The following is a 17,407-nucleotide window of genomic DNA, read 5'->3' as shown; positions in this document are numbered from 1 at the left end:
GAGTTGCCCAGGGCGGGGAAGGCGGGGTGGCTGGTTGTGGAGGGGAGGGTAAGACTTCCGGCCAGGCTGAGCAGGCCCTGGGGGCTGTGAGTCAGCGGAGGTTGAGATGATGAGGTCACTCTCTGAGAACTGAAGAGAGAATGACCGGCTCTGTGTGTGTGTGTGCGTGTGTGTGTGTGTGTGTGTGTGTGTGTGTGTGTGTGTGTACTTCATCGCACTGCACAGATTGTGCCTTATGGTAAAGTGTGTGTCGGGCTGTCATCTGTCTTCATAATGGGGGTGAATCTTATTGCTGCAGATCCTCACACTTAACCACACTGGGTCACACACATGCACACACATGTGCACACACTCCTGCTTGTGCCCACTGTTACACCACATGGGCAATTCTTTTTTATTTTTCTAGAAGTCAGTAAAACCTGGTAAAACTAAGAGACAGGGAGAGAGATCCAGAGGAGCAAAGGGCTGAGAGCCATAAGGAGAGACCCAGAGATAAGCCAGGCAAGACAGAAAGAGAAAGACAGGTGCTCTTGGGGGAATTGGGGGCTTTCCCAGGCCGTCGCTGCCCAGCTCCTGGACCTTCTCCACCCTGTATGTAAACCCCAAACCAACTGGTCTCTGAGATACCAGCACTGACCTCCCAGACCCTCTTACCGCTATCACATTCCTCTGCTCACCTCCGGGCTCACCTGTCCCACCTCTAGCCTCCCCACACAACCCAGACAGCATGGCTAGGGAGTGGGGCTGTTTCTTAAGGAGCTACAGGAAGAGGATGATCATGGGGCCAGAGTAGACCCCCACTTTATCCTGTATTACCCTACAATTGCCCAGTCTGCACTTTTAGGGATGTCAGAGCATTTAGCTGGAATTGTGAGTGGATCAAGACCAAGGTGGGCATTTGAAGGTAGGGTCTGAAGAGGAGAAGGCTGAGGAGGGGGCAGTGTCTGTCCTTGGGTTCTTAAGGGAGGTTCTCTGAGAAACGTACCCTCACAGAGATGGAGTTTGGATGGCAGGTTGGATTTCCCAGAGAGAGCTGGAAGGGGCTTTGGTTTCCCAGTCCTGTCATCAGTGTTTCCTCACTGAATCTCCCCACAGCAGTAGGCGGTCCACCATCTTCTCAGATCTGGGGATGAGGAGAGTTCCAGAGGCTGATATAGGGCTGGAACTAGAATCCTTTCCCCTTTCCCCGACACCTGCTGGGCTGCTTCCAGGGCTGCCGGAAATGGAAGCCTTCTCCTGGCTTTGTTGGGCTTCCTGGGGAAGGGGGAGCTGGTCCGGGGATGACTCAGCACCCTGCACAGAATCTAACCCCTGGCCCAGTGTGTGTGTGTATGCGTATGCGTGTGTGTCTAAGGGGCCTGTCTTGGCCTGGGGAGGGGAATTGGCCCCTCCTGGAGGGTCAGCCCATCTCTTTGGGAGCTGGAGTAGGGGTACACCTGTGTCTGCCTTTGCCTCCAGGGCACAGCACAGATCTGACCGTGGGCCCACCCCTGGCAAGCCTCTGGATGTGTGGTTAAGCTCTTGGCCTCTTTCCCCCATGTCTAAAATGGGGTCCCCCCACAGGATTTCCTGTTCTCTGGGCATGAGGGAGGTCAGAGAGTGTATGGGTAGAAGTGAGGAAGAGAGGTCCCGCCTGGGTGAGAGTTCGGGCCTTGGGCATTGTGGAGGGGCCTGAGACCCCAGTGAGGGGGCCTTCTGGAGGTCCTCCATCTGCCAGGGTCCCCAGCTTCCCTCCCAGGCTGCTCTGACTCACACCCCACCTCCCCATTCCTCCCCCACTCCCCACCTCCCCACCCCCGACTCCCAGAGCACTGCCCTGACCTCACTGGGGCCTTTGTCCCAGCCCTGAGGCCCTGTCTGTGGGCCTGTCTCCCGGGCTGGGAGAGAAAGGGCCCCATTGTCCTGGCTGCCTGCCACGTCACAGCAGCTCTCAAAGACTTCCAAAAATGCTCAGCCTGTCAAAACCCGCGGGTGGGAGGGCTTTCCCTGGGGGCTGCAGTCAGGTCCCTGCCTGGAGTGAGGACCCAGGCCCCCTCCCTCCCAGCTAGTCAAGGTTCCCTCCATTCCCCAGACTGGAGGTCCTTCCTGAGATCTAATTTCCACTCTGCCTGCTGCAAAGCACCTTACTTCCTCCTGGGAAGGGAAAACTGAAAGATTCAGGGACAAAGCATGAGGAAGGGTTTGGGAAGGAGAGGAGAGAAAAGAAAAGAGGGAGAAGGGAGAGGATGTGAGGAAATTCCCCCACTGACAGATTCTGGACTCCAGTTAATTGTCTGAGTGGGTGGCTCTTGTGGCCTCTGTGTTTATTTCCCTGTGGCTCTTCCTTAGTCTTCAGATAGCTCGTTAACAGAGGGAAGGCTGTTGACCAGTTTGGACTAGAGCATAAGGGGAGCAGCCCACAGCCCCCTGGGCCATGTTCTATGGACCCCAAGTGGCACCTAGGGACTCTAGTATCATTGGCAAGGGATGTCTCTGTGCCTCAGTTTCCCCCTCAAGGTGAGCTGAAGTTCCTTCTGACATATAACTTCCTGGCAAATGAGTTGAATAGAAAAGGAAGGAATCTAGGAGAGACCAAGGGATTCCGAAGTTGGGATGAGGCCAAGGAGGAAGGAGAAAAGGAGGTGGAAGGCAGAGGAGGGTGAGAAGGGGGAGACAGGAAAGGAGAGGGGGTCAGAGAGTGGTAAATGAGGCTGACAGCTCCCCTTATCGGGGAGGATGGAGTCCCAGAGGACCCAGGATGCCCAATGCCAGGGGGGCATCTCCCCACCCGTGAAGTCCCCAGCCACCCTTCCTGGGACCCTGGGGCCCCAGCGTGTCAGCTGCTGAGCCCACAGCTGCTGGGAGGTGGTTCCTCGACGGTGGCCCCCTGGCACCTGCTGTGGTTTATTTCTGGAGCCACAGCTGAGTCATGGGGTGGGGGGAGTGAATGGGGCCGGGGGGAGGGGAGTTTGCAACTGGAAGAAGAGAAGACGGAGGGGGGAAAGAGGGCTCTAGGACCTGGGACTCTGGGGCCTAGGGTCCATCCCTGTGGGTGAAGAGGGACAGATGCTACAGCATGAGGAACAGGAGTTAGGTTACAGGAGGGACGTCCACATTGGAGCCCCTGGAATAATGGGGCTTGGGGAAGGGGTGGGGGAACAGGGGCAGAGTCTGCTGCTCCTGAAATCTTGGAGAAGAGACAAGCCTGATCTGGGTGTGAGGGGGGCTCTGCTGGAAAGAGAGAGGAGAGGGGAAAGGGGCCCCCAGGGTGGAGGGAAGCAGAAAGGTGGATGTGGGATTTTAGGATCCTGAGAGAGGAAACAGACAGGACCATGTTTTCCTCTGCTTCCAGATCACAGACTCATTAGGTCCCTCCTCCTGCCCTTGAGCCAAGCAGCCCCTTCCCTGGTTTCATGACTTGAGACGCTCCTCTTTGTCTTTCTAAGGTGGGCCTGCAGACTCAGGAACGGGTGCCTGGGTCCTTTCTTTACTCACTTGAACTGCATTCACGAGAAACTTTCTTTTTCCCCTTCCCAGGAAGACCTTCAAGTCTAACTTCCATCCATCCTGCTGCTGGACTTAGCCGTTCTGGAACTCAGCCTCCATGTGGGGTAGGGATGGGGGCCCAGAGGGACCCAGTGGCCTGTGCCCAAGCCAAAAGTCCTCTCGAGTTTCCTGGGCTTGGGTAGGCTTGGTCCCCATTCCCTCCCCTTTCTATGGGCAGCTCTGGAGGGCACATTCCTGCTGAAATTAAATCACATTCCTCCTCTCTGCCTGACAAGGATGGCATTGCTGACAGCAGCTGTGACACTGCAGGGTCAAGTGGTAGCAGCTGGTTCCCCAGGGAGGGGCTGAGATGGGGGGGCTGAGGGGAGCTGAGGGACCAGGTCCTTTGGAAGCAATGAATGAACTCTGAGTCTTTGATTTCAAGAGGCCTCCCACCCTGCAGTGGGAGGGATAAAGGTTAGACCACAGGGTGCCATAGCTGTGTGGAACCTCGGGGAGTGATCCAGTCCAACCAGTACTGAACAGATGGGAAAACCAAGGCCCCCAGCATCACTCTCTGAGAGGACCCCAGAAGGCCACCCTCTCCCCACCCCTGGACTGGCTCCCACAGCCACAGGAGGCTGAGGGGGCCCTTTAAGAGGCCACTCTGAGCTCCCTTGGCTGGAGCCCAAAGACTGGGACTTCGATTTCCTCTGAGGCTCTGGCCGTGGCAGCGGCAGCAGGGACAGCATCAGGCGGCTGGATGGAGAGCTCAGCCCCTGACCTCACCCTCCCGGCGCCTCAGCCTGCACAGCCTTATAAGGAAGTGCCCCAAACAAACTGAGGAAGCCACCTCCGGCCCCCCACCCCGTTCAGAGGCTATATTTACCCAGAGGAGGCCCCAGAATAACCTCCCACTTGTCCTTGTGCTGGGGAGGTGGGGGGGGGCAGGCGGCTGGTTCTGCCTCCTCATTCCCTCCCCTGGGGACTCCACCCTCCAAAGTGCTTCCTGTTGTCTGATCTCATCACAGTCATTCATTCATTCATTTATTCATTTATCCAGTACTTGTTCACTGAGCACCCCCGGGCCCCCAGCCGCTGTGCTGGACAAAGGCCTCACTTTCCCGGAGCTTCTACAATGACGGGGTCTTCCCAAGTGCCACAGTCCTCTGGGCCTCCTACCCTCTGGCCTCTCCTTCTCCGGCTCCTGCCCAAGTGTCTCCTCTCTGCTGGGAGTTCCCTGGGGGCTCTGTCCTGGGGTCTCTCTGGGTGACCTCTAGGCCAACAACCCTCCAATTCTTGTCCTCACCTGGTCCTCTCACCCAAGCTCCACAGATCCACCTTCCCCCGGGGCAGCTCCTCTTGGAGGTCACAATTTCCTGCTGGATTCTCCAGCTCAGAAGATGGGACCACCCTCTGCCAGCTGCCCTGGAACCTCGCTGCCTTATCCCCCCTCCATCTCCCACAATGGATCACCAAGTCCTGAGACTGCTTCCCTTACGTATCTCCTCTCCATCGCCACTGCCACCATATCCCCTGCAGCACCCCTGCCCACTCCAATCTGTTCGCACAGCAGCCAGGCTTTATTTCAAGTGCAGACCTGGTCGTGTCACCTCACTACTTACAACCCTTCGGAGGCTCCTCAGATCCCTTAGGAAGGAGTCCATATTTCCTGGCTGCCTGGCGAGGCCTCAGCCCACTGACCCCTGACTCTCTCTTTAGTCTCATTATGAACCCTCTTCTCCCTCATTCTCCACCTTCTGACCACACAAGGCTTCTTTCTGCTTCTCAGATGCCCAAGCTCTCTCTTCTTGCCCCAGGATTTTGTACATGCTGTTCCCTCTGACCAGAATCCTTTTCCTCCCCCTCCTCTCTCCCACTCCTTCCCCCACTCATCGGCTCCTGCTCATCCTTCAGGTTCTCAGGGCAGCCTTCCCAGACCACCTCCTCCCATACCCCCCAGCCCAGATCAGGGGAGGTCCCCTGCCCTATGCTCCCATAACCTCCCGCTCTTCTCTGTTTTTGAGGATGACTTCCACTCAGAAGCCCGTGTTCAACTAGAAAGTAAAGCTCCCTGAGCAAGGAACCCTGGATCCCCAGCCCCTGCAAGGCACATGGCATAGAGTGCGCAGTAAATATTGGTGAAAAATGACACTCGCTCCTATTATCACCACCAGGAATGTCCCTGTTACTATCTAACCTTCATTTCTCTTGCTGCCTAGACAGACTACCACTGCCAAAGAAAACACGCCTCCCACTGCATACCCCCTTTCAGAAAGACCTCACATCCCTCCCCCTGCCTGGGATTGTTAGCAGAAGCGGCTGGTTTGGCTAACTCTGTAGGGAATCAGGGACCCTGGTATGTGGGGCAGGATGGGACCCTGGGCCCAGGGAAGGACTGCTTGGCTTGTCCTCTGTCCTTGGTCCCTTGCCCAGGAAGGGGTGCCCAAGGGCCTGGGGAGATCAAGGACAGGGCTCTCTGTCCTATTTAGAGGGGCAGGGAGAGCCCAAGGCCTTCCTTGCTTGGATGTCAATGTGCTGGCCCCCAGGCCTGGCAGCCTGGCAGGATCAGACAGGGCCTTGTTAGCACTGGGTACAGGAAGGGAGTGGAGGCTGGGGTTGCCAGAAGGGTGGGGAGAGACAGGATCCTGAACCCCAAGGGCAGGGGTGTGTGTGAAGTTGGGGCCGGGGTGCCCATGACAGAGACTCCTAGATGGAGCAGGAGAAAGGCATGGGCAGAGAAGCAGACAGTGAGATTCTGTCAGGGGGGTCCTGTCCACCCCTTCTTGGCTAGAGGACGAGTAGGGTCCAGAGGGGCTGGGGCTCCATCCGCTCATCTTCCCCTGCCCTTGGCCTTGGGCCTGAGGAGAGGAAGAACCTGCTCTGGGCCTTGGGATTGTCTCTAAATGGGGACCGCTTGTTTGGCGGCCCCTGTCATCACCCCCTCCAACCCCCAACCGGGGATATTTAGAGGTGTTGCCAGATCTTCCTTCCCTCCAAGCTGAGCTGGGGAGTGGTTTCTATTTGGGTATCCTGACTTCAAGGCCTTCAGGCTCCGCCTACTCCAGGAGCCCCTGCTCCCTCCCCGCCCTACACAGGGACCAAAGAACTCCTGGGAAGAGGTGTCAGGGCAAAAAGCCGTGGCTGGGTGGACCCCCCGTCTAACCCCACTACCAGCACAGCACAGTGACCAGCACACCCCCGACAGCTTGTTTATCCCCCGCCTCACCTCCACGTTCCTGTCTCCTGCGTCGGCCTTGAGGAAAGTCCTACTGAAGATCTAAGCTGCAGCCCTCCAGCTTCCCCTAGCCTTCCTCCTGGTCTCCCTGCCCTGGAGGCCCCCAAGTCACCCAGCCCAGCGCCCCTCATTGTTTGGCTGAGTCTGAGGTTCAGAGAGGTTAACGCTGACCGGAGGCCACAAAGCCAGACTAAGGCAGAACTGGCCCCCCTCCCCTCCCCTCCCCCTGCTCTGACCCAGCCAGCAGGAGCAGACATCACAGGCCAGACAATTGTTTGGATTTGGGGGCAAGGGGGCTTATTATGCTGGCGGCACTGAGGGGCCAGCGGGAAGGACACGCAAAGGTGGGGGTGGCCCCAAGGCCTAATCCCTGTAATCAGCACTGTGGGCAGAGATGATGATGGCCTGGCTTCTGCAGGCGCTGAGGTCACCTGGACTGGTCCCCCAGCCAAGTGGCACCCCGCAGCCCTCCCCAGGTCCCCAGCGCTGCTGCCTGCAGCCTTAGTCTGTCTGTCTTGTAACCCCCATGAGGGCTTCCGGGTCCTCCTCTCCTCAGAAGGCAGCCCCTCTCCCACACCAGCAACTCTGGCCTCCTCCCCGCATCTCTCCACTGTCTCTTCTGCTCCTGCACCAGCCCTGAGGCATCCCCTGAACCGGGGAAAGAAGAATCCAGACTTCGTAGGCAGAGGCTTTACTTTATTGAGGCAGGGACGAGCCAGGCAGGGCCACAGCATGGCAGGAATGCGGGGGGTCAGGACATAGGAGCACCCCTCACCCTCACCCGGTGGGCAGACATCCCAGGAGGGCGCAGTGAGGAGGGGCAGGGCTGGTGAGCCCTCTCCCCTCGGAGGAGCTGACGGGATGGGAGAAAGGGGGTGTGGGAAAGGGAGCCTTGTCCATAAAGACTCAGCTGGCTTGAGCCTGATGGGGCAGTGTGGGCAGGATGTCCCCCTCTGCAGGGTCTGAGGGGCTGGTTTTCATTCCTGGAGCCTCCATGCTTGGAACGGGTCCCTCTGCCACATCCCATTTCACCTTGGCCAGCCAGGCCTCCCGGACAGAAACCACAGATCAAGAGATCACAAGTTAAGGGTGCTGTCCCTGGGCAGGGAGGGGCCTTAGGGACATCTCCCCCCGCACATCCTCAGTGCAGGAAAGGCGCTCTTTCTCTAGTCCTCCCCTGAGGACCAGGAATCTCCATCTCCTTCCCTCTGGCTGAACTTCAGGAACTGGCCCGGGCCCAGTTGAAGAGGAGCCCCTGCCCGAGGGGTCTTTAGGGCGCCCCCCTCCTCCTCCTCCAGGGGGCTCCCTCGGTCCCCCTCAGGGGCCCCCAGTTTCCCCTGCCCTACTCCCTCAGACTGCTCCAGCCCGTTCACCACACCCCCATTCACATGCTCCAACTCCTCCTTCAAGCTGGGGCCCTGGCCATTGACATCAAGCGTGTCCCCTACCCCCGGGCCTGTGTCCTCCACTCCACTGAGGGTCTCCAGAGGACCAGGGACTTGGTCCTCCCTCTCCAAGGGAGCAGGGTTAGACTCCTCCTCTGAGGCTGAGGGCTCAGTGCTGTCCTGGGACTCAGTCCCCAGGGCAGGCATAGGGGCATCGGCTGTCACGCCCCTCAAGCCATCATCCCAGGGGACACTGACATCCATGGTCTCAGACTCCAGGAGGTTCCCTCTCTGAGGGCTACTCAGGGCCGGGAGGCTGCCAACAGAGGACCCTGGGCCCCACTGCCCAGCCCCTGGCTCCCTCCCCTCCTCTTCCTCTTTGTCTTCTTCCTCTCCCTCCTCCCCACTCTCTTCCTCATCTGCAAACCCATCCGACTCCCCATCCCGATCCCAGGCTGCAGGCTCCAGGAGCAGCTGGGGCACCTGGCCCAGAGGTTCCCCTGCCTCCCCAGGGACCCCAGGAAGGAGAGAAGCCTCAGTCCCCAGATCCTCAAATTCCTCCGACAAGTCCGAGTCCTGGCCACATTCCTCCTCCTCATGTCCCTCCCCCTCCTCCAAGGGGTGGGCCCCACGGCCCTCAGAGGCCAGGACAGCAGGATCCCAGCCTTCCTTTCTCATCTCCCCTTGAGGGGAGGGCCTCTGCTCCCCAGCCAGGTCCCACTTGGGGGAAGCAGGGGACCTGAGGTAGAGGCCCAGGGGTGTAGAGTCGGGAAGAGTCTCCCCCAGCTCGTCAGCCTCACTCTCTTCTCTGCTCTCCTCCCCCTCCTCCTGGAGGCCCTCGGGGATGCCCCCAGAACCCAACTCCTCTTGCTCACTCTCTACCTTCCCCAGGGCCACAGCCCTGCCCTCCAGCTCCCAGCTAGCCTCCTGGCTCCCCTCAGCCAGGGGCTGGGGTCCAGGGGCATCTTCAGGGATTGGGGTGGGTGACCAGGGCTCAATGGGCCTGGGGCTGGGGGGCCCCAGCACTAATTTTGCATCCTCCACTGCTTTCTCTGACCCCAGGGGCCTGGGTTGAGGAATATCACTTCCATCATGGCACAAGTTCTCAGCAGGGAACACCTGTTCTGCTTCCCAGGGGGCCTCAGGCTCTGACTCCTCCCAGCAACTGGAAGGCTCCAGGGGGTCTCTGCTCTTCTTGGGCAGTGTGGAGAGCTCTGGCTCCAGAGTAGCTGCCTCCTCTAGGTCCTTTCCAGGCCCTTCCAAGCCCTGCACCCTCTTTGCTTCCAAACCTTCCTTGCCCAGGAGTGGCTCCATCACCTCCTCTATAGCCAGGTGGCCTGGGTCCTCCAGCTCTACCGTCTCCTGCCCCAGTCCCCGCTCGGTTCCCACAGCAGACTCACCCAAGGCTGTCTCTAACCCCAAGGTGACCTCTGGGGAGGCTCGGCCATCCCTTGGGGCCTCATCCTCATCTTTCACCACCGGCTCTATCACCTCTGACATTCCCCAGGGAGCTCCGAGGCCTGGGGCCCCCACCTGCTCTGGCTGCCCTTCAGGGTCTTGGAGGCCCTCAGTGCCTCCCTCCCTACCAGCTCCCTCAGCTGGGACCCTCTGCTTTTTGGGCTCAGGGCTCCCTGGGTGCCCCTCCTCTGTGGCAGTCAGCTGCAGCTCTCCCTGCTCTGCAGACTCTTCCTTCCCAGCCAAGCCACCCTGCTCCCTCAGGTCTAGCTCTGCCTCATCCTCACTGTCCACTCCAGCCCTCCCAGGGGGCGTTTCCTGATCCAGTTCTTGGTCCCCCGCCACCATATCTTCCCACTCCTGCCAATTTGCAGACAGTGGCAGCTCCTGTCCCTCCTCTTCCACAGACGTCAGGGACTCCTGATTCTCTCCCTTCTCCACATTCTCTTCCTCTTCCAGGTACCTTTGACTTTCCTTGTCTACCTCTTCTGGAGATCTCAAATCCTCTAGGTTACATTCTCCCAGAGATCTCAGTGATTCTTGATTTTCCTTTTCTAGGGGTCTCAATGTCTCTTGGTTTTCTTCCACAGACTCTAGTGGTTCTTGAGTTTCCTTTTCTAGAGGTCTCATTGTCCCCTGATTCATTTCCTCTAGAGACCACAGTGGCTCTTGGGTTTCTAGAGATTTCAGCATTTCCAGATCTTGTCCTGTAGATTTTAGTGGTTCTAGATTCTCTGTTTCTAAAGATCTCACTGCCTCTACACTCCCTTCTTTTAGGGACCCCAATAACTCTTGATCCTCTTTTTCAACAGGTCTAAATATCTCCTGGTCTTTTCCAAGAGACTTCAGTGGCTCTGGTTTCACTTTTTCTAGAGGTCTCAATGTCATCTGGTTCTCATCTTCTAGAGACCTCAGTGGATCCTTGTTCTCTTTTTCTAGAGGTCTCACTGTCTCTTGGTCTTCTTCTTCTACAGACCTCAGTGGCTCTTGGTTCTCTTTTTCTAGAGGTCTGATTATCTCCTGGGTCTCATCTTCTAGAGACTTCAGTGGCTCCTGGTTGTCTTTTTCTAGAGGTCTGATTGTCTCCTGGGTCTCATCTTCTAGAGACTTCAGTGGCTCCTGGTTGTCTTTTTCTAGAGGTCTCAAGGTCTCATGATTCTCATCTTCTAGAGACCTCAGTGGCTCCTGGTTCTCTTTTTCTAGAGGTCTCATTGTCTCTTGGTCTTCTTCTTCTAGAGACCTCAGTGGCTCCTTGTTCTCTTTTTCTAGAGGTCTCATTATCTCTTGGTCTTCTTCTTCTAGAGACCTCAGTAGCTCTTGGTTCTCTTTTTCTAGAGGTCTCATTGTCTCCTGGGTCTCATCTTCTAGAGATGTCAGTGGCTCCTGGTTCTCTTTTTCTAGAGGTCTCATTGTCTCTTGGTCGTCTTCTTCTAGAGACCTCAGTAGCTCTTGGTGCTCTTTTTCTAGAGGTCTCATTGTCTCCTGGGTCTCATCTTCTAGAGATGTCAGTGGCTCCTGGTTCTCTTTTTCTAGAGGTCTCAAGGTCTCTTGATTCTCATCTTCTAGAGACCTCGGGGACTCAGGATGCTCTTTTTCCAGAAGTCTTGATGTCTCCTGATCCTCTTCTCCTAGAGACCTTGGTAGCTCTTGATTCTCTTTTGCCAGAGGTCTTGATTTCTCTTGGTTCTCTACTTCTTGAGATCTCAGTGGCTCTTGATTCTCTTTTTCTAGACCTCTCAATGACTCGAAGTTCTCCTCTTCTAGAGACCTCACTAATTCTTGATTTTCCTCTCCTGGATACAAAAATGTCCCTAGATTATCTTCAAGAGAGCTCATTAGTTCTTGATTCTCCTTTTCTAGAGATTGCAATGTCTGTGTGTCTTTTCCTATAGGCGTAAGTAGTTCTAGGGTCTCTTTTTCCAAAGGTCTCACTACCTCCATGTCCTTTTCTTCTAAAGACTTTGATGGCTCTTGATTCTCCTTTTCTAGACTTTTTAATGTTTCTAAGTTCTCTTCTTCTAAAGATCTCAGAGATTCTTGATTCTCTTTCTCTAGAGAGCTCAGTGTCTCATGGCTCTGTTTTCCCAGAGACATCAATGGCTCTCGAATCTCCTCTTCCAGAGACTTCACTGTTTCTTTCTCCAAAGGACCCTGGGAGTCCTGGATTTCCTTCATGTCCAGATCCCCTTCTTCTTGCTGTGTTTCCTGCTGCAAGCTGCTCACCCCTTTGACCTCTATGGCTGTTTCTTTCTCTGCCAGCCCCCAGATTTGCCCTTCACCTTCCTCCTGGAATCTGCTGGACACTCTAGACCCACTGGGTTCTCCATCTTTGGCCTCTAAACTGGGGTGGTCAGGGCTGAGGGGTGGGGCCAAGGAGGCATGATCCTCAGGGATCTGGCCTGTACCGGCCTCTTGCAGCTTGCCCCCAGGCTCCTCTGGTCCTGGCAGGATGCTGGCAGGGATAGCCACCTTGGCTTCAGCCCACATGGCCTCTGGAGCCTGTTGCCTCTCAGCCTGTGGCTGGAGCAGGGAGACAGGGGCATTCTGGGCTCTGATCTCTGCAGCTGTAGCAGAGCGGGGAGGCTGAGGTGTGGGTGGGATGGGGGTGCTGGCCAAGGTGGGGGTACGGGCCTGGAGGAATTCCTGTCTCTTCAGAAAGGCTGGCACAGGTGTCTCAAGGGTATCAGGCAAGGATGAGGAGAGGGGAGTCGGGCTCAGGACAGAGAGCAAAGGTCCCAGGCGCCGGCCCTCTGGGGTCCCAGGGAAATGTAGCTCCAGCTTCGGGTCTGGAAAGCCAGAGGGGAAGAAACAGTGTCAGTATATGCTGGCAGGGCAGGGCGGGAAGCCACAGAGCAGCGACCACTTCTGGCAAGAGTGCCCATGGGCCCTGCCCCGCCTCCCTCTGGCTGGGCTGCAGTGCAGTCACTGCTGTTGGGGCCACAGAGTCAAGACTCAGACTGTGCCTCAGGACAGAAATCGCTCTGGGGTATGAAGAGTAAAGAAGGATAGAGTTTCGGGGGAACCTGGCCCCTCTTCTTACCCTGCAAGCTGAGGGCAGCCTTGGAACCGCTGCCAGGTGTCTGCAGCCGGGAGTTCTCAGCCTCTAGAAGGGTCCTGGGGATGAGGGAGGAAAAGCTGGGTCAGCCCTCTGCCCACAGGCCTGTGGGCAAGCCAGCCGGGGAAAACCCAGGGCTGAGCCTGCACATCCTGGCACTGTAGGCGTCCTCCACATGGTCACCACCATCACAATGAAGCCACATGCGGGGTCAGACCTGGCTGTGCACGTGAAATACACGGTCACGTACCCACAGATATCACACACTTGGTCACACAGCATCACACACTTGTTTGGGACACACAGCTGGACTCACCAACACACAAGCAGATTCCCACACAGTCGACACAGTGTACACACACCCACACATGCTTAGACTAGTCTCTTCCTCCCCACCCCCCAGGCCAGTGACCTCATCCTCCGTGTGGGGGGCCGATTCTCATGCTAATTGCTGCCTTTGTCCACACCGCCATCTGGAGGGTCTGAGTAGGGGGCTTCCCAGGGGAAGTGGGAATTCTCAGGCGTTCCCATGGGATAGGTTCCCTCCTCCTCCCCCGGGCCCCCCAGAGCTGGTCACAGACAAAAGCAAATGAATTCAGCTCCCTCTCTTCAAATCCTTTTCATGCCTCAAAAACCAGCGGTTAAGCCGGCCCAGCGCCTTCCCCTCAGTGGTTTGACTGGGGGTCAAGGCCTTCATCTTGGGATCTCTAGGTACTCTGGATCCCAAGCCTTTCAGGGCAATGGAGGTCTTTGTGTCCAGGCCCCTGCGTCAGTTCCCCATAGGAACTGAGGAGGAGGGGACCAATAGGGGAGGGGAGGGCCAATCGATTCAACAAGTTATGCTGAATATCTCCTCTCTGCTCTTCTTCATGATCTCTGAGTCTGGTTAGTACTTTCTATGGTCCCACCTCTGTCCCTCCCACTGCAGCATCACGCCCTCTGACTCTGTGCTCCATGGAGGCAGAGCTGCTCTCTTCCTCAGCCCTAGATCCTCACTGACCTTCCCTCTCTGGGTCCTGCCTCCTCTCCCCTCCTGAACCTGTCACAGGGCCCCTGCCTGTGTTTGCCTGTGGATACTGGGGGCACTGTCCTCATAGCCTGTCCGCCCCTGGCCCCGACCTTGTGGACTTGGGGTACACAGCCCTTCACAGTGGCAAAGCCCCTGCCTCAGGCTCCGTCACTGGAGCCTCAGCCAACCAGGCCAGTTTCCCAGAAAAGGCTATGTGTTGGCCCAAGGCCACAGAGCCGGAGAAGCAGCACCTCTTCAGTCTCAGCCTTTCCTGAGTCAACAGGGAATGTGGTTGGTAGAGGGCTGGGCCGGGATGAGGGTGCTAGGGCTTGAGAGGAGTCAGGTCCCATGACATTCAGGGGCCTTGGACGTCACCCAGCCCATCTCCCATCCTCCAGACAAGAAGACTTGTCAAATGCAAGTCAGTGCCACCATCCCACACCTGCAATTCCTCCTTTATGAGACTGCTCAAGGACATCACCCCCGTGGTGTGAGCACACACACAGAGACTGGGCTTTTCAGCCCCTTGGGGTAAGGGCATGGATGCAGATGCCCCACACGTGTCCAGCCCTCTCTCCCGCGGCCGTCCCACTCAGCAATATCACCTCTCCCTGGGGGATTTCCTGGGCACAGGATACTTCTCTGGTCCCGAGCCCATGGGGGAGCAGGTGGACTCAGGTGGGACATGTCCTGGTGTGGAAGGGATCAGCCTAGAGTCACAGAACCTAGTGGTGGCAGAGCTGCCACCACCCGTGGCTCTGGGCCCCTTCAGCTGAGGAGTGTCTGCCCCAACGTGTAAGTGTGCATCTGTGTGCCTGCGGGGGTCGGGTTCAACCCGTACCTGTATGTGGCCACCTCTAGGCTGAGGGACATCTTGAGGTGTGCCAACTGCTGCCGACCTTCCAGGACCTGGGCGATCTGGCTCTGCAGGCCCTGTTTCTCCTGCTCCAGGGCCTCCATGGCCAGCTGCAGAGCAAACCAGAGGCAGTCAGCGAAGGGGCGGGGTCCTTCCTGCTAACTCACCTGCATCTCTCTAGGCTGCTGCAGCAGCATCTTCTGCTCCCTGACTTTTCGGTAGAGCAGATTCCTGCCTCCATGACCCCCTCCCTGCCCAGAGAACCCCCTCTGGAGCCTCCCAGATGAGCACAGGGGCCCCTCTCAGCCCTCTCCCACGGCCTGGCTCCTCTTCTGAGGATGCTGATTAAATGGTAGCACATGCTGCTCGGAATTCAGCTCCCACAGGAAGGGGGAGGTGAGGGAGGAGAGGAGATGGGTTACAGAGAGAAGGAGGGGAAAGCAGTGGAAGCAGAAGGAAAACCAATTAATCAAGAGGCCTGGATCTCGAAGGACTAGAAACCAAACAGTCTTGGTCCCAATTGCTGTCTCTTGCTCCTCACACCAGGCCCCCACCCCCTCCACTTCCCACATGTTCTGGAATCTTTCTCTTCTGAGAGGAGGGGTGGGGAGGTGGCCATGGTGAGACCTCTGTCTGGCCCAGGCAGGAGGCTGTTTTCTCAGCTGCTGGTCACTTCTGCACAGTGAGAGGGGGAGCAGCTGTCCCAGGCCTCTGGAATGTGGTCGGGGAGCAGAGAAGCCATGCCATGAAAGAAGGGCTGGTGGCTACTAATCCAGGGCCCCTCATCCCCTCCTGTGAGGGGGAGGGGGGCTGTTAGGAACTTGGAGACTCTGAGCGGCCATACCATCAGACTCAGCTCTGAGGGGGAGAGTCCTGGGCATCTCCCAGTGAGAGCAGAGCCTAGGGAGGGGCCTAGGCGCCATCACTGTGAAAAGGTGCCATCCGGAGAGGGAGGAGGCTGCTGCAATGGTCTTGGGCCTGTCTGCCCTTCCAGGGGGGTGCTTTGAGAGGGCTCTGAACCTCCATCATTCCCACCCTACCCGAGACGGAGTTGTGAAAGTCTAGGGCTCTGGCACCGGCTATGGGTATTCTAGGAAGAGGCCCCTGAATCGGCAGCCACCATCCCCCACTTCCCACTCTCTTTGCCAGAAGGTCTCTGAGGCCCATAGGGACTTCCCCAAGCCTTATCTCACCCAGGCCCTCCGACCTCCTCACCTGAAACTTTTCAGTGGCCTGCAGCCGCTCCTGCCAGCGGTCCTCCAACCTCTGCTCCAGTGCTACCCTGCGCTCCTGGAGGCCACCGCGCTCCGCCTGGAGCTGCTGCAGCTCCAGACGACCCTCGCGGGCGCCCTGCACCGCACGGCCCAGACGCTCGCGGGCCTGGCCCAGCGACGTCTCCATTTGCGCCACGCGCTCGTGGTAGCCGCGCACTGCCCCGCGCCACGCCTCGCCCAGCCGCCGCGCCAGCTCCTCCACCTCGGGGGCCGGGGCGGGGGGCCCGCGGGGCGGTGCGGGGCAGCGGGGCGCACAGGCAGCCTGCGCATTCAGGCCGGCGCGCTCCTCCTCGTGCGCCGCACGCAGAGCCTCCAGCTCGCGCTCCAGCTCCACCGCCTGGGTGCTCAGCCAGGCCTGGGCGCATTTCTCGGCCTCGACCGCGCGCCGGCTGCGGGCCACCTCCTCCGCCATCCGCTCCCGGGCCAGCCGCTGCTGCTGGCATCGGCCGGCCACGCCCTCCACCTCTTCCGCCAGGTTGTCGCGCGCCACCTCGGCCGCGTGCTTCTCCCGCCAGCGCTGGTCGACGAGGGCTCGCAGGGCTGCCAGCTCGTCGTCTGCACGGGCACGCCAGGACGTGTCCCCGGACCGTGCTCGGAGCCCCCCGAGCTCCGCGCTGAGCAGCTCATTCTGCTCCTCTAGCGCCTTGACCCGGGCCAGGTAGGCCTCTAGGCGCCTGTTGAGCTCCCACATCTGAAAAGATTCCTCCCCCAGGCAGCCCTCCATCTTGCTCGTCTGACCCACCGAAGGTGGAGAGACGCGGGGCACTGGGAGAAGCCAGCGGCTCTCAAAGCTTTTAGGACGAAAGAGAAAAGGAGACCGATTGGGACAATGACGGGGCGGGGCGAGGCGCAGCCAGAGCGACTGGGAGTCGGGAGTGGGAGCGAGGCTATTCATACTCCCGCCAGCCTGGCGGGAAAAGGGGCGGGACCCAGGCCTTAACCCCTTAGAGTTCAGAGAAGCGGCGGCAGCCTCTGTCCCTGCGCCCCGGTGTGCTGGAGATTGGAACGAAAAGAGAAGCCATGCCTAGAGAATCCGACCTGATGGTGGTGGCTTTCTGAGGAAAGAGGCCATGAAGGTCACACCCCCTAATAAAAGGAGGCTATGCACAGAACCGAGCCTGTGGAGGGGGTGCCGGGGTTTCTGAGCCTGGGAGGGGGTGCGAGTTTCAGTTACTCAGCACACCCAAGAGAGGTATTACTTACTGAATTGCTCTAAGACTCAGTTTCTTCATCCATAAAATGGGAGCAATGATGGAAATCTCCTGGGGCTGCTGAAAAGATAGATGTGGCCATGATTTTTGTAAGTAGCAGATGCTCACCCTCCTGAAATACGGAAAGAAGGGTCTGTTAGAAAGACACTACTTGGAAAACAAAAAGAACAAATATGTCATATTGGGAGAGACAGCGCGCGGGAGCGCGGGCGCACACGCGCACACACACACACCCTATTGCCTGTCTCCATCAGGAAACAGAGAGGTCAGGCGAAAGGATGTTTTCCCCACTATTCATCTCCATCCTTCCTACCGCTCTTCCTACCTGGGTTCACATACTCACTTTGGATAATCCAGGGCCTCCCCCAGCTCTCAGAGAAGGGCGCCCCATCCGGTCTTCGCTGTCAGGAATTTTTTGTCAGAGGGCCCCACCTGGTGGTTTACAGGCCAGGCCAAGAA

At 57.9% G+C, this 17,407-nt stretch overlaps 1 protein-coding gene across 1 annotated transcript; it reads right to left on the bottom strand.

Annotated features, from left to right (window-relative positions):
* Positions 1–7,378: 7,378 nt before the first annotated feature.
* Positions 7,379–16,593, bottom strand: NES (nestin). Its single transcript, XM_087441616.1, has 4 exons — positions 15,679–16,593; positions 14,449–14,573; positions 12,584–12,657; positions 7,379–12,329 (listed from the first exon to the last, which is right to left on the bottom strand). The coding sequence occupies exons 1-4, from the start codon at positions 16,459–16,461 to the stop codon at positions 7,870–7,872; spliced, it is 5,442 nt and encodes a 1,813-aa protein (XP_087297742.1). The 5' UTR covers positions 16,462–16,593; the 3' UTR covers positions 7,379–7,869.
* Between the last annotated feature and the right edge of the window lie 814 nt (positions 16,594–17,407).

Source organism: Ceratotherium simum, chromosome 2 (assembly GCF_057802395.1).
Source record: "Ceratotherium simum simum isolate JZ-2026a chromosome 2, ASM5780239v1, whole genome shotgun sequence".
In the NCBI taxonomy this organism is placed as follows: domain Eukaryota; kingdom Metazoa; phylum Chordata; class Mammalia; order Perissodactyla; family Rhinocerotidae; genus Ceratotherium; species Ceratotherium simum.
The sequence above is the reverse complement of the archived record's forward strand: the minus strand, read 5'-3'. Positions and strand labels throughout refer to the sequence as shown.

Excerpts from the sequence above, each read along its gene's own strand:
- NES (XM_087441616.1), bottom strand. The coding sequence starts at position 16,461 with ATGGAGGGCTGCCTGGGGGAGGAATCTTTTCAGATGTGGGAGCTCAAC. Across the intron at positions 14,574-15,678 it reads AGGCCACTGAAAAGTTTCAG|CTGGCCATGGAGGCCCTGGA; the intron begins GTGAGGAGGTCG and ends TTTGCTCTGCAG. Across the intron at positions 12,330-12,583 it reads GGCTGCCCTCAGCTTGCAGG|ACCCGAAGCTGGAGCTACAT; the intron begins GTAAGAAGAGGG and ends CTGGCTTTCCAG.